This window comes from Micropterus dolomieu, linkage group LG15, assembly GCF_021292245.1.
Source record: "Micropterus dolomieu isolate WLL.071019.BEF.003 ecotype Adirondacks linkage group LG15, ASM2129224v1, whole genome shotgun sequence".
Taxonomy (NCBI): Eukaryota; Metazoa; Chordata; class Actinopteri; order Centrarchiformes; family Centrarchidae; genus Micropterus; species Micropterus dolomieu.
Window position 1 is genome coordinate 5,687,066 of NC_060164.1, and position 13,576 is coordinate 5,700,641.

The 13,576-nt window shown below is 42.1% G+C and overlaps 3 protein-coding genes across 4 annotated transcripts in view; all 3 read left to right on the forward strand.

Annotated features, from left to right (window-relative positions):
• The window catches only part of LOC123983747 (kinase non-catalytic C-lobe domain-containing protein 1), a 34,385-nt gene extending 27,293 nt beyond the window's left edge, over window positions 1–7,092 (forward strand). For both annotated transcript variants that reach the window (XM_046070060.1, XM_046070061.1), the window contains 8 exons: window positions 291–446; window positions 909–1,115; window positions 1,274–1,356; window positions 2,237–2,390; window positions 3,164–3,286; window positions 3,653–3,712; window positions 4,136–4,293; window positions 5,317–7,092. In XM_046070060.1, the coding sequence (XP_045926016.1) occupies window positions 291–446; window positions 909–1,115; window positions 1,274–1,356; window positions 2,237–2,390; window positions 3,164–3,286; window positions 3,653–3,712; window positions 4,136–4,293; window positions 5,317–5,545 (1,170 nt within the window). In that variant the 3' untranslated portion in view covers window positions 5,546–7,092. The remainder of the gene's footprint in view (window positions 1–290; window positions 447–908; window positions 1,116–1,273; window positions 1,357–2,236; window positions 2,391–3,163; window positions 3,287–3,652; window positions 3,713–4,135; window positions 4,294–5,316) is intronic.
• The window catches only part of btaf1 (BTAF1 RNA polymerase II, B-TFIID transcription factor-associated), a gene marked incomplete at its 5' end in the record, with an annotated part of 442,252 nt that overhangs the window by 160,628 nt on the left and 268,048 nt on the right, over window positions 1–13,576 (forward strand).
• On the forward strand, window positions 9,328–10,794 carry LOC123983756 (homeobox protein vent1-like). The gene is made up of 3 exons (XM_046070079.1): window positions 9,328–10,049; window positions 10,142–10,374; window positions 10,478–10,794. The coding sequence occupies exons 1-3, from the start codon at window positions 9,776–9,778 to the stop codon at window positions 10,730–10,732; spliced, it is 762 nt and encodes a 253-aa protein (XP_045926035.1). The 5' UTR covers window positions 9,328–9,775; the 3' UTR covers window positions 10,733–10,794.

The following is a 13,576-nucleotide window of genomic DNA, read 5'->3' on the forward strand; positions in this document are numbered from 1 at the left end:
TTGAAGCATCAAACTTCTTGTGTGTTAACATATTTTACAGGTGAAAGGACCATCGGAAACTGGGTGGTTAGAGCGGCATAAGTAGTTGTCTTTCATGAAGCATACAACTCACCAGTGCAGTGTCTTATTATATGACAGAGAATAGCAAAAGGCATCAATTATAAGTGATTTTTTTTTTTTGTGATAAGATGCAGTTTAAGCTTTTTAACTGTGTAAATTGCTTCATGTCACCTTTTTTTTTATCTCCTTATAAAATGTCTACATTCTGTAATTTCCTTATTTTCCCACAGGTGATTCCTGTAGACAGCAGAGGGGAGGTCATTCTTGCTGCTCTCCACAGCCCTGCATGTACGACTTGGAGCCAAAGAGGAGGAAGCCTGATCAGCTTTGAGGAAGATGATGATTCTGTGTGTCTGCATTCATCTACTGAGGATCTTGGGAGAAAGGTCAGTATAATATGGTCAAGCTAGGCTTTGTTTGGATTTTGTCCAAAAAAAATGGTAACTCAGTCCTTCCCGATCTTAAGGTTTTCCTTAGTGATCAGCTACAATAAAATCAAAACTGAATTGAATTTGCAGTTTAGTACCACCAGGTTTATGCCAAGATTTTCTGGACTGAGCTTTTATTTGATAATAAACGTTCAAACACTTTCAGTCCATAATCCAATCTTGATCTAAATTTAATGAGGGAAAAACTTTTTATGTAAAGAAGATCTGTTGCAGCCTGTCTTTCTGGTGATACGTAAACTGTATTATAAATATAAAATGTCTCTCTGCTGTTTACAAGCAATAGCACCCTGCATGCAATATAGAACAGCATCCCTTCCCCTACTACTGTGTTGTCAGTTAATAATGACATCATTCAGAGCATTTATCCTCTCTTGTCAACTGTCTTTCTCAACCCTTCAGTGGAGATTCTCGCGAGTAGTGGAGCCCTCTGCATCCCTGCCTAAAGAGAAGGTCTTCTCTATTGCCACAGCCCTGCCTATGCCTTGCTATGGCTCCCTGGTGGATGACCTCTCCAACGTCTGCCTGCACAGTGAAGAGCGACTCCCCTTCAGCCAGAATGAATTCAGCGCGCAGCACATAGCCCAACAGCTCACCCTCCTGCAGCAGGTACACGCACAAACTGCACAGTGCACTCCCTGACTTTGCGCTGAAGTTGTTGTTGTCTCTTTTTACCACTAGATGGAGACATGCCTTTATGTATGCATGGTAAGACTGATTCAGTCAACCCCTGATCTAATATTGAAGTTATACATTTTGTAATGCAGGAAATGTTCCAAGGATGTCATCCAGTTCATTTTCTCAACTCCAGAATAAAAGGAGTCAGGGACAAAGTCTCAACCCCAAACAAGTGAGTACAATGATTCAGCTTTACACAAGATTAACTTACTTTAAATACAAATAGGTGACAACCAAAGGTTTATTAATGAGACTAGTGTCATTTATACTGGGGATCCAGGGGACATGTCCCCACCACATTTTGAAATGGCTGATTTGGTCCCCATTACTTTTTGAAAGCATTTATTTCAAATGTACCAAAAAATAGCACCAAGAAGAAACTAACAAATCAAAATTCTATGGGAAAGGTTTATTTGCACAATAAGAAAACATGCAATCAAATATAGTTTTCCCTCATATTTAATCTAAATAGTGCAAAAAATCTTCTTGTCTTGTTCTCGTGCATTGTCACATCTCATGACCCTAATGTATCATCAGGCCCCTAATCTGCGCCCTTATGTCCCCACCACTTTTCAACACAATGTGACGCCCTTGAAGGCATTGACCATGAGCTTCCAGCACAGCTTCAGTGCTACTTGGCTACTAGAGAGATGAACATCATTCCTCCAAAAATAAATTTGGAAATGGAAGCTTCTGTACTCTGTTTCTCCACTAACTGATGATGGTCCAAATCTGGCCATCGAAAAACATTTTTGACGCCCTTTCAGGTTTTTTAACAAATCTAGATGACACTGTAAATACAAGTTTCATGGAAATCCCAATAAATATGTCTTTTTAACATTTAACAATAATTAATACTCCTTGTGAAGAAAGAAGCATGCAAACTGAGCCTACTGTGCTTTAAAATTAAGTCTAATAAACTTACCCAATGAATTAACAAATAGTATAATGGTATTATGGCATTTTTTCTTGATAAAATACTAAAACAATAAATCTATTGTCAAATACATTTTTATTGCTTGAGTAATTATTTCTGGTATACCCCCCCCCAGGAATGTGTCTCATCATATCCCGCCAGCAGGGGGCAGCAGTCTGCCTGTATGTGAGGGGACACCATCAGACAGCCACCTCCAGCAGCTGCTGACATATGCTGACAGTGTCACTAACTGGATCTCTGCTGAAATAGTCATCTGTGACTCTGTCAAGGTGAGAGGAGACATATCTCATGAAAGTAACAGGGTCATCTGGGGGAAAAGGCAGCCATTACTGTCACAGCCTGTGCTTTGATTTCTCATCGGACATGGACTCTCATGTCAGTCAGAGAATTTCCCCATATGTGCTTTCAGTTGTTTCTTTAGTCTCTTTAGTGGTTGAATGGTTTATAGACAGTTAGGCTAAGTACATATGGGTCTAAAACCTGAAACAGTAATAAACAAAATAATAATATTAATAATAATATTATTGACACATTTCATCCCCTCAGCTACTTCCTCGTACATTCACACAGACACTCCATTCAAACTTTAAAATGCTCCGTTGGTACAGTACGTCTGCGCATCCATTCAGATTTTGATATCTTTCATACCGACATGGCAGCTGGTGCTGACACAAATTACGATGTACTTAGACTCTCTGGTGCTTCAGCTTCAGTTTAAATTTCTACTGTCATCTTTCACACTCCAACTGACAATGCAACTGCTTACAAGCCTTGAACTCGAACGTTCAACAATTACAAGTGATTTCAGAGGCTTTTGGGTTTTTATAAAGATGCTTCAAATGCTTTCATTGTTTCAACTTAAACTGCAACACCCATTCAACATTGCAGATGGAATGCAAAAACATTATAACCTGTTCAGAGTGTTTGGACAGGCTTCATAATGCAGCCTCCTGTAGTCCCAATAAAAGCATACCACTGTAAAAACCTACCAGGATTTTGCATTTGGCCTTATTAAGCATTTTCAAGCTCTCCTCTATTGCAGACACAAGTTGCTTTGCTGACCAAGTATCTGTGGATAGGAAAACACTGCTACGAATCAAGGAACTTTGCCACAGCCATGCAGGTCCTCGGAGGGCTGGAGAACATGATTGTCAGGCAATTACCAGTAAGACTGCTTTTCATAAATTACTCCTCATACAAATTCTGAGTTTTTGCAATAAGTCAGCTGCCCTCAAGCTAAATGTTTTCTTCAGCTTTGATAAAATTGCTTGGTTTTAATTAGTTTCACGAATGAGAAATTAGCATGAATGCATTTGACTAGGATGTAGAGAGTGTGAGTGCAGTGAGGAGGACTGTGGCCTGTGAAAAGTCACAATTACAAGACACCAGTGTTAAGAAAATATAAGAAATTTCCATATTTCCTTCAGAAGGTAGGTTGTAGTCACTGACTCCTGTGTTATGTTGAAACCAGGGTATAATTCGTGTTCATTTTGGAGCTACTAAATAAAACTTCCTCCTCTCTTGCCAACAGGCTTGGAAACATCTGTCTTCCAAGGTGTGTGAGATCCTGGAGGAGCTACGAGCCGTGCAGGTGTGTGTGTGTAGGTGTGTTTGAGCAAGCACACACGTATGTTGTTTGTAACTGAAGGCTACGCCACATATTGTGAAACTGGGCTGCAGGGCAAACAAATCAATAGAAAAACAGCTTCAAGCAACTCGCCTGTGTGCTGTGGGCTTACAGCCGGCTGTGCTTCTGAAAGTTACCCTCAAAAGAACCTGAAGCATCAAATATTATGCATCACTCTCTTACCATCTATTTAGCTGTAATTAAGAGAAACTTGTAGAATAATTTGGCTTTGAAATGTAGAGGTTAAATATGTTGAAAACCCTCTATTACAATACTACATTGGATGTATTTATTACTGCGCCAAGCACCTGAAAATTTGGCTTAATTGGAAATTTTGTACTTTTTCTATTAAGTAAAAACTTTGTGGATAAATTGCTCTTTCCTCAGGTGTTTCTGAAGAGTGACGACCTGTGTCTGATGGGGGGAGAACACACGAGGAGGAGGCCCACCCTGCCATCAGTGCACATCCTGGCCATGCACGTGCAACAGCTGGAGATCGGAGCCTTCAAACTCACTACTGGAGTGTACAAGTGGACCAAGCTCAGGTGAGGGGATTTTTAGATTTTTAACAAGCTGCTATTGACCTTATGTGGCAGACCAATGTTTCTGGTTTTGTCTCATAACTTCCAATCTCTATTGGGAAAAAAAAAAAAATAACATATATATAAAACTACCGGGAAAGAAAGTTCCTCATGTGAGTTCCAGATGTGGGGGTCTTCATCGCTCTACATTATGTTGTGACTGTGGCTGTTGCCAGAACGCAGACAGGAAGTTTAAAGAGAAAACGTCTCTGCGGAGCACTTCCTTATTGCTGAGAAACATAAAGCGGATAGATGCGCTGGGCCTCTCAAAATAAAATCCATGATGGGAAGTTCCCATTCCCCTCTCTTCATCTAATAGTACAACCATTGTTTTACTGCATGTTGGATTTTGCACTAATTTTACTTTGTTAAAGGTGGGATATCCATGACATGTGCAAACAGCCAGTGAAATTAGCCTGATACCTATCCTTGCAGTGACACAAAATATTAACAGTTAGTGTCATTAGCTCAGAATTAGCTCTAACCCCATATCCCAAGTATCCATCTATGACAAAGTCGGCCAACTCTCTATAAGGATGCATTTTCCAGTGTCCTTCTCCTTCACTCCAATATGGCTGACCAGATGCTGAGGTCACAGCAAGTGGCGGTTGGATGGTAATGGCGCAGCTGTTGAATTTGGGTTGTTGGTAGGGGTGCCAGTGTTGCACCAGATGGCGCCCGTGGGATGGGGTTGATTGGAAAAGAGGATTTCTTGCCAGATGCTGAGCGGTGACCGGCTATAGCCAGATGCTGGGGTCAGGAGATCTAGCAGGGAAAGGCAGAGACACAGCTGGTTACTGTGGACCCAGGGTTATCCCCGCTCTCTCCAAATCAGGTCACAGACAGAGCTGATGATGCTGCTAGGAAGAAAGCTCTGGTATGATATGCACCTAGATATAAATTCCTTTGATGTTTTCACTTTTCCTTTTGTTGTGTTTTCCCATTTCATGTTGCTCCGTCCTCTCATCCATTCGTCCTTGGCTCAAGGAGCATAGCAAAGGTTGTGAGTCAGGTACATGCCTTCCAGGAGGCTGTATACCCCTACAGCCCCGACCGGGACCTGCAGGCCTACCTCCGGCGCCGCATCGCCCGGCTCGCCACCTCTGACATACACCTCTTGGCCGCCGACAACGACGCCAACTTCCAGCAGTCCAGCGAGCGACAAACGCGGAGGATCCAGGACACGCTGAGGAGGGTTAAGGCCACTTTCCAGTGAGCCCTGCCCTGGTCACATCTCTCTGTCCAGAGCCAGACACCACCACCAGGTTGACACCTCATGTCCAAGCCCAGACTAAGAATCCAGGCCTAAGCCACGACCCTCAGATGCCTCTGTTGTCCTGACAGCTGAGCCTTGTGGGCTGGAGAACTTATTTTGCTGTTGTATGTTCACTATTTGTCAAAGGTCCCTTAACTTAAGTCCCTAATATCAGTTTAGACTAGACTCCCAGATAAGCTTTAATTATACTCATACCCTTAAGATTACACAGATATAGCTGTTGATCACACTGGTTTCTTTCACAGATCTCTTTGGTTTTGATATTAGCTTTCACAAAGAGAAGTGATGAGCAATGTTTGTAATTTGAAACGATTCTTCCTCAGCTCACAGGCTGCGCTTTTCAGCATTATTTGTGAACTTAGCTTTTATAGCCTATAAACAATCATACGTGGACTGAACATGGCAGCAATGTAGATGCATGTCAAGGCTGGATTACCAACATGGAAAAGTGGGCAATTGCACCAGAGCCCGAGACCCCCGGGAGCCCCCAAAAGCCACAGGTTCACTGTGTAGCAATGTGGTAATGTGATCAATTGTAACCTTGTTTGGGAATATGCACCACTAAAGCACAATATCAGCTGACATGATGAGGGCCTTTGGGTGGAATCCTGTTTTTTTGTCCATGCCAGCAGCATCAAAAACTTGCAGAAAAAGTTACAGCCCCTTCAGATTTCGAAGCTGTTAACCATCCCACATCCAGTTCTGGTAGAGAATACTGGCCTCTTGTGGCCCTGTCTTAAAGAAGGGCAAAAGATCTAGTTTTAAGGCCTTCATTATTTCATATGATACTGTGCTTGCGAGGTCCATATTCCTAAATTTTATTACATTTGATGTTATCACCACGCAGCAAACCTGGGAACATGTGACATTCCAGCGGAGTAATGCTGTGCACATTACTCAGAAAGGAGAAGGAGGTAAATAGAGGCCCAACAGCTAAGTTTTACCCCAGGTCCCCTTGCAGGACAATCCAGCCATGTCAGACATTCAAATACAATCTATTTGATGTCATTGAAATGTGTTTGACTTGTAGGAAATTAGATTGAATAATACAGATTGTGTTCCATTCATTGAACCGTTTATTGATCATATATTTGGCTTAACATGCAACAAGTAGTCTCTGTTTGTTTACAAATTAGGAGTATACCAAATTAGATTTATATGACTAGATTGGTAAATTAATATCTAATATCAATCCCATGTAAACAGCACAATGTGAAATTATTGCATTTATTATAGTGTGTCGTGAAGGGCAAAAGCTAGGCTGACTGTCATGACAATACCTTACCATTACAGAGCAAGTGATAGAACGTAATGAGATGTCAGTGTGAAAAATGTTATTTGAGGAACGATGTTCAGTCAGTGTCTATTTTCTATTTTCCTGCCCGCTCCCTCTCTTCCATGGTCTTCTGCCGTGAAACGCACCGTGGAGATGGAATGTGACGTGCTATGAAGATTTGCTTAATTTAGCCAAATAAATGAGATTTTATAAGCCCTGTCTTGCCCAAGCGTATTATTGTCAGACAATATCTGTGATGGAATGTCTCTGTGGCAGGTTACAGCCCTGTTCCATCTGCCAGGGAATGTGGTGGGAGGAGCTGATGCTGGTCTTCCTCTTCTCCTATAAGGATTTAAAGTGTATGGTAATGACTTCATAGTGTGTGCTCTCTGGCATTTCCTCCTCTTAATTATCACTGGAGGATTTGCTGTGCTGTAATGGCTACATGGATACAAAACCTGGCACAAGGACATTTTTTTTTTATCTCTAAATACTTTCTTCTGACCTTATTAAAATCCAATATGTAGAAAAGTGGTAACCCTTCCCTTTTCCCAAACTGGGCTTACCCATTTGATGAAGAGGACTAAATCTACTATGCTAATGTACAGCATTTTGTCATACGTATGTTCAGGGTCAATCAGACCTCTTGTGAACAAACTGAGAAAAATCAAAATATAAGTATTTGTTATTTAGTGCTGCCTGAACAGTACTGGTAACTCCAATCACAGATATAGAGCAGCTCAATCCATCTCTGAGGTTTTCTGAAACATATCATCAGTTCAAAATCATAAACAAGATACTCAGAGCAGTGGTGAATTCTAACTATCCACATTTACTCAAGTACTGTACTTCTGCACAATTTTGAGCTACTTGCACTTCACTACTACTTTAGCTACTTGCGCTTGCAGAATGCTACTTTATACTTCTATTTCACTACATGGGAAATATTATCTACTCCACTATATTTATCTGACAGCTAATGTTAAAATAATAATTACTTTAATTAGGACACAAAATAAAACAGACAATATTATACAAAAAATGTATTTCTACAGTTTGCTATACTTTTACTGAAGTAAAGAGCTGACTTATTGTGGACAGTAAATATTGCCATGAATAACCTTAAAAGGCTCCAATAAAAACATTCCTGTGTGTGTGCGTGTGTTGATTTGATTTACTATGTGAGTAGATGCAGGATTATTGTGCCATTTCCTAACAGCACAGAACAAAGTACCTTTTGCATTATTTGTCCTGTCCAGGCTCTAGTGTTTCAGTGAAAATTAGAATACAGTCCCTTCTTCTAGCTTCTCCTCTTGGACAGAGCACCATGCCGGCAGGGCTGAGGAAATAGGCGCAGTGTGAAGGCGACGTCCCGGGCGTTTTTTATTGTTATCTAACGGGATCAGGGCGCATCTTCAAAGCTTCAGAGATAAAGAGTCTCAACATGCTGAAGGGACTCCTGTCTCCACAGCGACAGATCACCGATAAAGGAGACAACTAGGCCCAGCGTCTTATCTGCTTTGTCATATAACTAAACGATCAGTTTAGTGGCATTGTTCCTAAGCCGCTACATGCAGAGATCTCTCAATTGAGGGTCCCCAAATCCCTCAGGTCAGGCGGTGCGTGGAAAGATGTCTCTCGGTTTATTTGGCACATAGACGTGATGTGATACTGTCAGCCATTACAAATAGTGGAAGACTGAGCATTTAATGAAAAGCATATATTCCTAGTTTGCCTTTGGATAATCTAAGTGAGTTAATAGTGATTTTACTGATTTAAACTGGGCTTTTGTAGCCTTTGGCATTTGACGCGGTCAGTTTAAGGACTACCTCATGTTTCTATGGACTTGTTTGCGCTCACAGGGTTTTCCCAGCTGCCTTACAGCTTGTTTTAGCATATTTACATTTGAACGGGCCGACAATCGACCGTAATTGTGTTGCTACTGTAATACCTTTGATCCGTAATGTTTGAAGCGCCTGTGCCAAACGCTGGCTTTTGGGTAGCTGGCGCCAGCGCTCACCAGGGTACCAAAGACATGTCAATAAGAAACCATCTACGATCGCTTGTGTTTCCCCATTTGACTGCTGGAGATATTTGTTGGGGTTTGAGTGGCTTCGATGCAGAAATGCTTTATGAATAGGCCTACCTCTAAAGTTGTTTTACGCATACAATCAGTTTTGTTCATTTAAATGCTTATTTCTATTTGGTCACTGTTAAATGTCTTTTATTGACCTATGGCCACATTTGTCTGCCAGATGTAGTTACTCAGATTACTTTTTTTTTTTCAAATCCTTCCTGTCCACATATCTCCAAATTTGGTGATTTTGAATTTGATTTCCAATAAACTGAATGGTGAAATGTAAATTCTCCAACTTGTTGAGCTAAATATTTACCACCCACCCCAGCATAATAAGCTTATAGAATATGATACATTGGTGTGGATTAACCTACCCAACAGCCCAAATGAGCACTGCATTAAACATATACAACAGTAAAATGGAACATATATGTTAATGCAGAAGTAATATTAATCCAGAAACATCATCACAATATCCAGGGAGAAGTGTTCACATCATTTACTTATGTAAAAGCAACACCTCAGAGGTTTCTGCAGGGCCCCTTGTTTCAGTAGGGGCGGACAAATGTATGAGCTCAGGAGGGTTCTCACAGACTCAGCGGCGCCAGGTCTTCACACACTCACAGGATATGTAAAGACTTCAATAAGGAGCCATTAACCTCTAATCATCGGGATCGATCAGGCGTTAACAAGGGACCCTACATATGCAAATTGCAGCGAGGGCCAGGGCCCTATAAAAGCTGACCCTGGACAGGGGCTTCTACCACACACTCCCTCTGACACTTGGATTTACAGGTCACTGATCAGCACTGCGAACATGGTGAAATACTTTTCTGTGGACTGGCTGGCCCAGAGCCATCACAACACGGAGCCAACTGAAGACCACGGAGCTGGCACGGATACTGCGCCTACCTGCAGACCTCATATTCCCTGCATGGTGCAGCCATGTCCGCCAACTTATGGCAAGAGTTACCTGCAGCCAAAACCCAAAGCATCAAAGCCCATTGAACACATGGAGCAAGTGGAGAGCGGCGGGATCCAGGACTCCAACCTGTGCTCACCTTTTCATCCAACAAGCTGCGCCTCACCAAGTAAGTAGCCCACAAACTGTAACCTGATTCATTACAGTCCTTCAGTCTTGACACACAAGCAGTGTTTGTAACCAGATTTTTAATTTCTTAAGTTTCAGAAATCAGCGGGTATTCCTCCGGATACGAGAGCGAAGCGGCTTCCTCTGAGTGTCACTACATGGACGAGGGAAGCGAATTGGAGAAAGACGGACCTCAGCGTCGTGCGCGCACAAAGTTTACTCCAGAGCAGATCAGCAAGCTGGAAAAGATCTTCAACAAGCACAAATACCTGGACGCTGGAGAGCGAGTGAAGACAGCACAAAAGCTCAACCTCACCGAAACTCAGGTAAGACGAGAGTCCCATTGCAAACATATCAGTAACATTTTACTGACAGAATCTCTCAATCTGCATTGATCTGGAAACTAACTTCATTTTTGCTTTCTCTCAGGTGAGGACCTGGTTTCAGAACAGGAGGATGAAGCTAAAACGTGAGGTTCAGGACTACCTCTCTCCTCAAGTCGCACCGGTGATGTTCCAGCCTCTGCCCCCGGTTCAGTACCACAGCATGGCCGGACAGCGACCCCACTACCCGGCGACCAGCCCGGCCTTTTACCAGCTCCCCGTCCCGCAGCTGGTTCTCCAGCAGCAGATGCCTCCTTACAACCCTCCTCATGGCGTGATCCTCAACCGACATTTCTACTGAAGAACTGTCAACTAGAGACTTTTCCAACTGAAACACTTAGAATCCAAACAAGTGCAATACAAAGTTATTTTTATTTGATATGATTTTTATTATATTTGTTAAAAGTTGTATATAATTTACAGAAAAGTATATTTATCATTGAATAAAGTTTATTCTATACTGCATCACTGGACTCAGCATTTTCTTTGCTTTGCAAACAACATTTAAGCTATGCTGGCCTTGTGCCAATAAATGGGGAAAAGCTGATATTACATTTATTGCTGGGTTAGTTCAACATGAATAGATCATCCTCCCTGATCTCAGTGGGGGGTGGGGGGTGGAAGAAAGAACTGATAAAGATGGGATTGGTCTATTAAGGTTAAAGGTTCTTATCACAGCTCATTGTATGGATATCCTGTTTTGATTCTCATTATATCAAGCTGATATGGGACATGGAGCAAAGCCCAGTCAAACCAATCCACATAAACAAAGCATACTAAATTAAATCACTGAGGATTGTGCATTGTCCATACTGTCATGTTAAAAAGATAACAAAACCATGCCACAAATATCTGATTCCACTGAGAGCATCATGCAGATGTTGGGGGTTTTCCCTTACCTGTCAATAAAGACCAACCATGTGCTCTGCTTTTATAGGAGTTGTTTGTCCCCATATCTGCACTTCAAACACCAGCTAACAGGGGAGATCATGGTCAGCAATTAGTCCCAATTAAGCTGCTCATTGATGAGTTTACACTTACCACAGGAGGCCTGTGGCCTGGCTCCGGAGAGTCTGGGGTTTTGTCAGGTTTAGACCTCTGGAGTCCGGCCTGCAGTTAAAACCTGATTAGGCTATGTGATGAGATTTGGAAATTAGCAAACTTACTTCACAACAACTTCAAGATAAATAAAAGTTCATAAATGTGCAAGTTGCAGGCCCTTATTAACAACTTACTTCTAGATGATGGGACGTTATTTTAACATTTCCAGTAAAAATACTTCTCACAATATAATCATTATTCAGCTTTGGGTCATGTATGGGGTTGGAAGGTGCCCTGAGGCCCTTCAGCAAATGACTAATTCAGATAGGTCAACAAAGATCAAACAGAACTTTCTCACTCTCTGTCAATATGTTCTGACTAAAGTCAGACCCACCCACTCCCACCATAATAACAAAGGCTTCATCACCAGGTTGCCTGATGCTCAAACAGCTGACTTCTGTCTGCAATTGCAAAAGTCAATCACAGATTTGACAGCATTTTGATTGCAAAATATATTTTTAATGTGGAAATTATCAGTATTGTAAAACATCAACATATGGCCCAGATATCTGACCATTTAGGGAACATTAAGAATGTATATGGCCATTAGCACATTAGGACATTAGTTTTATAGAAATCGGTCTTCAATTCGGCTACACATCTGAAATTTCAGTGGCGGATATAACTCTGAGTCACTTTATGCAGAGATCTGAGATGCCACGTAACTGATACTCAGACTTACTGGCACCAGATCATCCCAGCCAGCCAGGAACGTGAGAAAAACCACAGCCCAGCCTCTATTAACCTCAATTACAACGACCATCAAGTTTCTATCGTTCCGTTGAGATCCCTTTGCATATGCAAATAAAGATGTGACCCTCCTATATAGCGGCCAAGAGTCACCCAAGGGGCAGCAACACAGACCTGCACACACACAAACACACTGCTGCGTGAACACAACATGGCAAACCTCTCTGTAGAATGGCTTTCCAGAAGTTGTTACGAGGAGATGACTGTGCGGGGTCAGAATGCTGCGTGTCATTCAAAAGTTCACAGTGAAAGGGAGGAATTTACAAAGGAACCAAGAAGCCATTACTCCCCGAACTCGCCAAACTGTAAGTTCACTGACAAACTTTGTCTGAACACAGTAATTTGGGTAGGCATTGATTTAGACTAAATTACTTAAATGCTCCGTTCTTTTCTCCAGACAGTTGCGGATACACTTCGGGGACTGACAGCGAGGTGGGAGATGACAGCGAGGGGGAAGCCACCCAGCAACGAAGGATGAGGACAAAGTTCACCTCCGAGCAAATCAGCAAACTGGAGAATACCTTCAGCAAGCACAAATACCTGGGCTCTGTACAGAGGAGGAAGATTGCTGAGAAGCTGAACCTCACCGAAACTCAGGTGGGTTTGCTGTTACAGCGCGTCTGGAGGCCTCCAGTGACATTTCAGAGGTCACAATAACAACAGCTGATTTTGATTAGTTAGCCTGTGGGTATGTAAAGCAAGTATAACGTGGGGGACCCTGGTGCGTGTTCTTAAATATAGTAAAGTAGTGATGATTCATAGCTGAGCATATAATAATAATAATAAATGGCTGCCTTATATTTCCCAGGTGAAAACGTGGTTTCAAAACAGGAGGATGAAGCTGAAGCGGGAGGTCCAGGATCTGCGTCCTAAGTTTCTGTCGGTCCCATCCGCTCTGCTGCCGGCTCTGCTGTTTCAGCACCCCGCCCTGAGTGGACAGCTCCCCGCCAGCAGCGGCTTCCACCCGCAGCTGCAGCAGCTCTGGACCCTGGCCGCTCCTCCGCACCAGCACCGCCCCCACCCTGTCATCATGCCTCCATGTTTCTACTGAACATCCAAGAAGCCGATTCCCAAAAAAACTTTTGTCTAGAATCTAGATATGTTTTCCAATGTTCTCTCTAAAAGAGGGGTTTAAAAGTTACATTATGAATACAATCGCTTTTAATATGTCCAAAGCACTACAGTATATTGAAGCGACTTGTATTTATATGATTAAAATAATAAAGTATAAATAAATAAAGAATAAAAGTATTTGTTTCCAATGTTTTATGCTTTATTTCACAAATAAAACAGT

Excerpts from the sequence above, each read along its gene's own strand:
- LOC123983756 (XM_046070079.1), top strand. The coding sequence starts at position 9,776 with ATGGTGAAATACTTTTCTGTGGACTGGCTGGCCCAGAGCCATCACAAC. Across the intron at positions 10,050-10,141 it reads AACAAGCTGCGCCTCACCAA|TTTCAGAAATCAGCGGGTAT; the intron begins GTAAGTAGCCCA and ends TAATTTCTTAAG. Across the intron at positions 10,375-10,477 it reads TCAACCTCACCGAAACTCAG|GTGAGGACCTGGTTTCAGAA; the intron begins GTAAGACGAGAG and ends GCTTTCTCTCAG.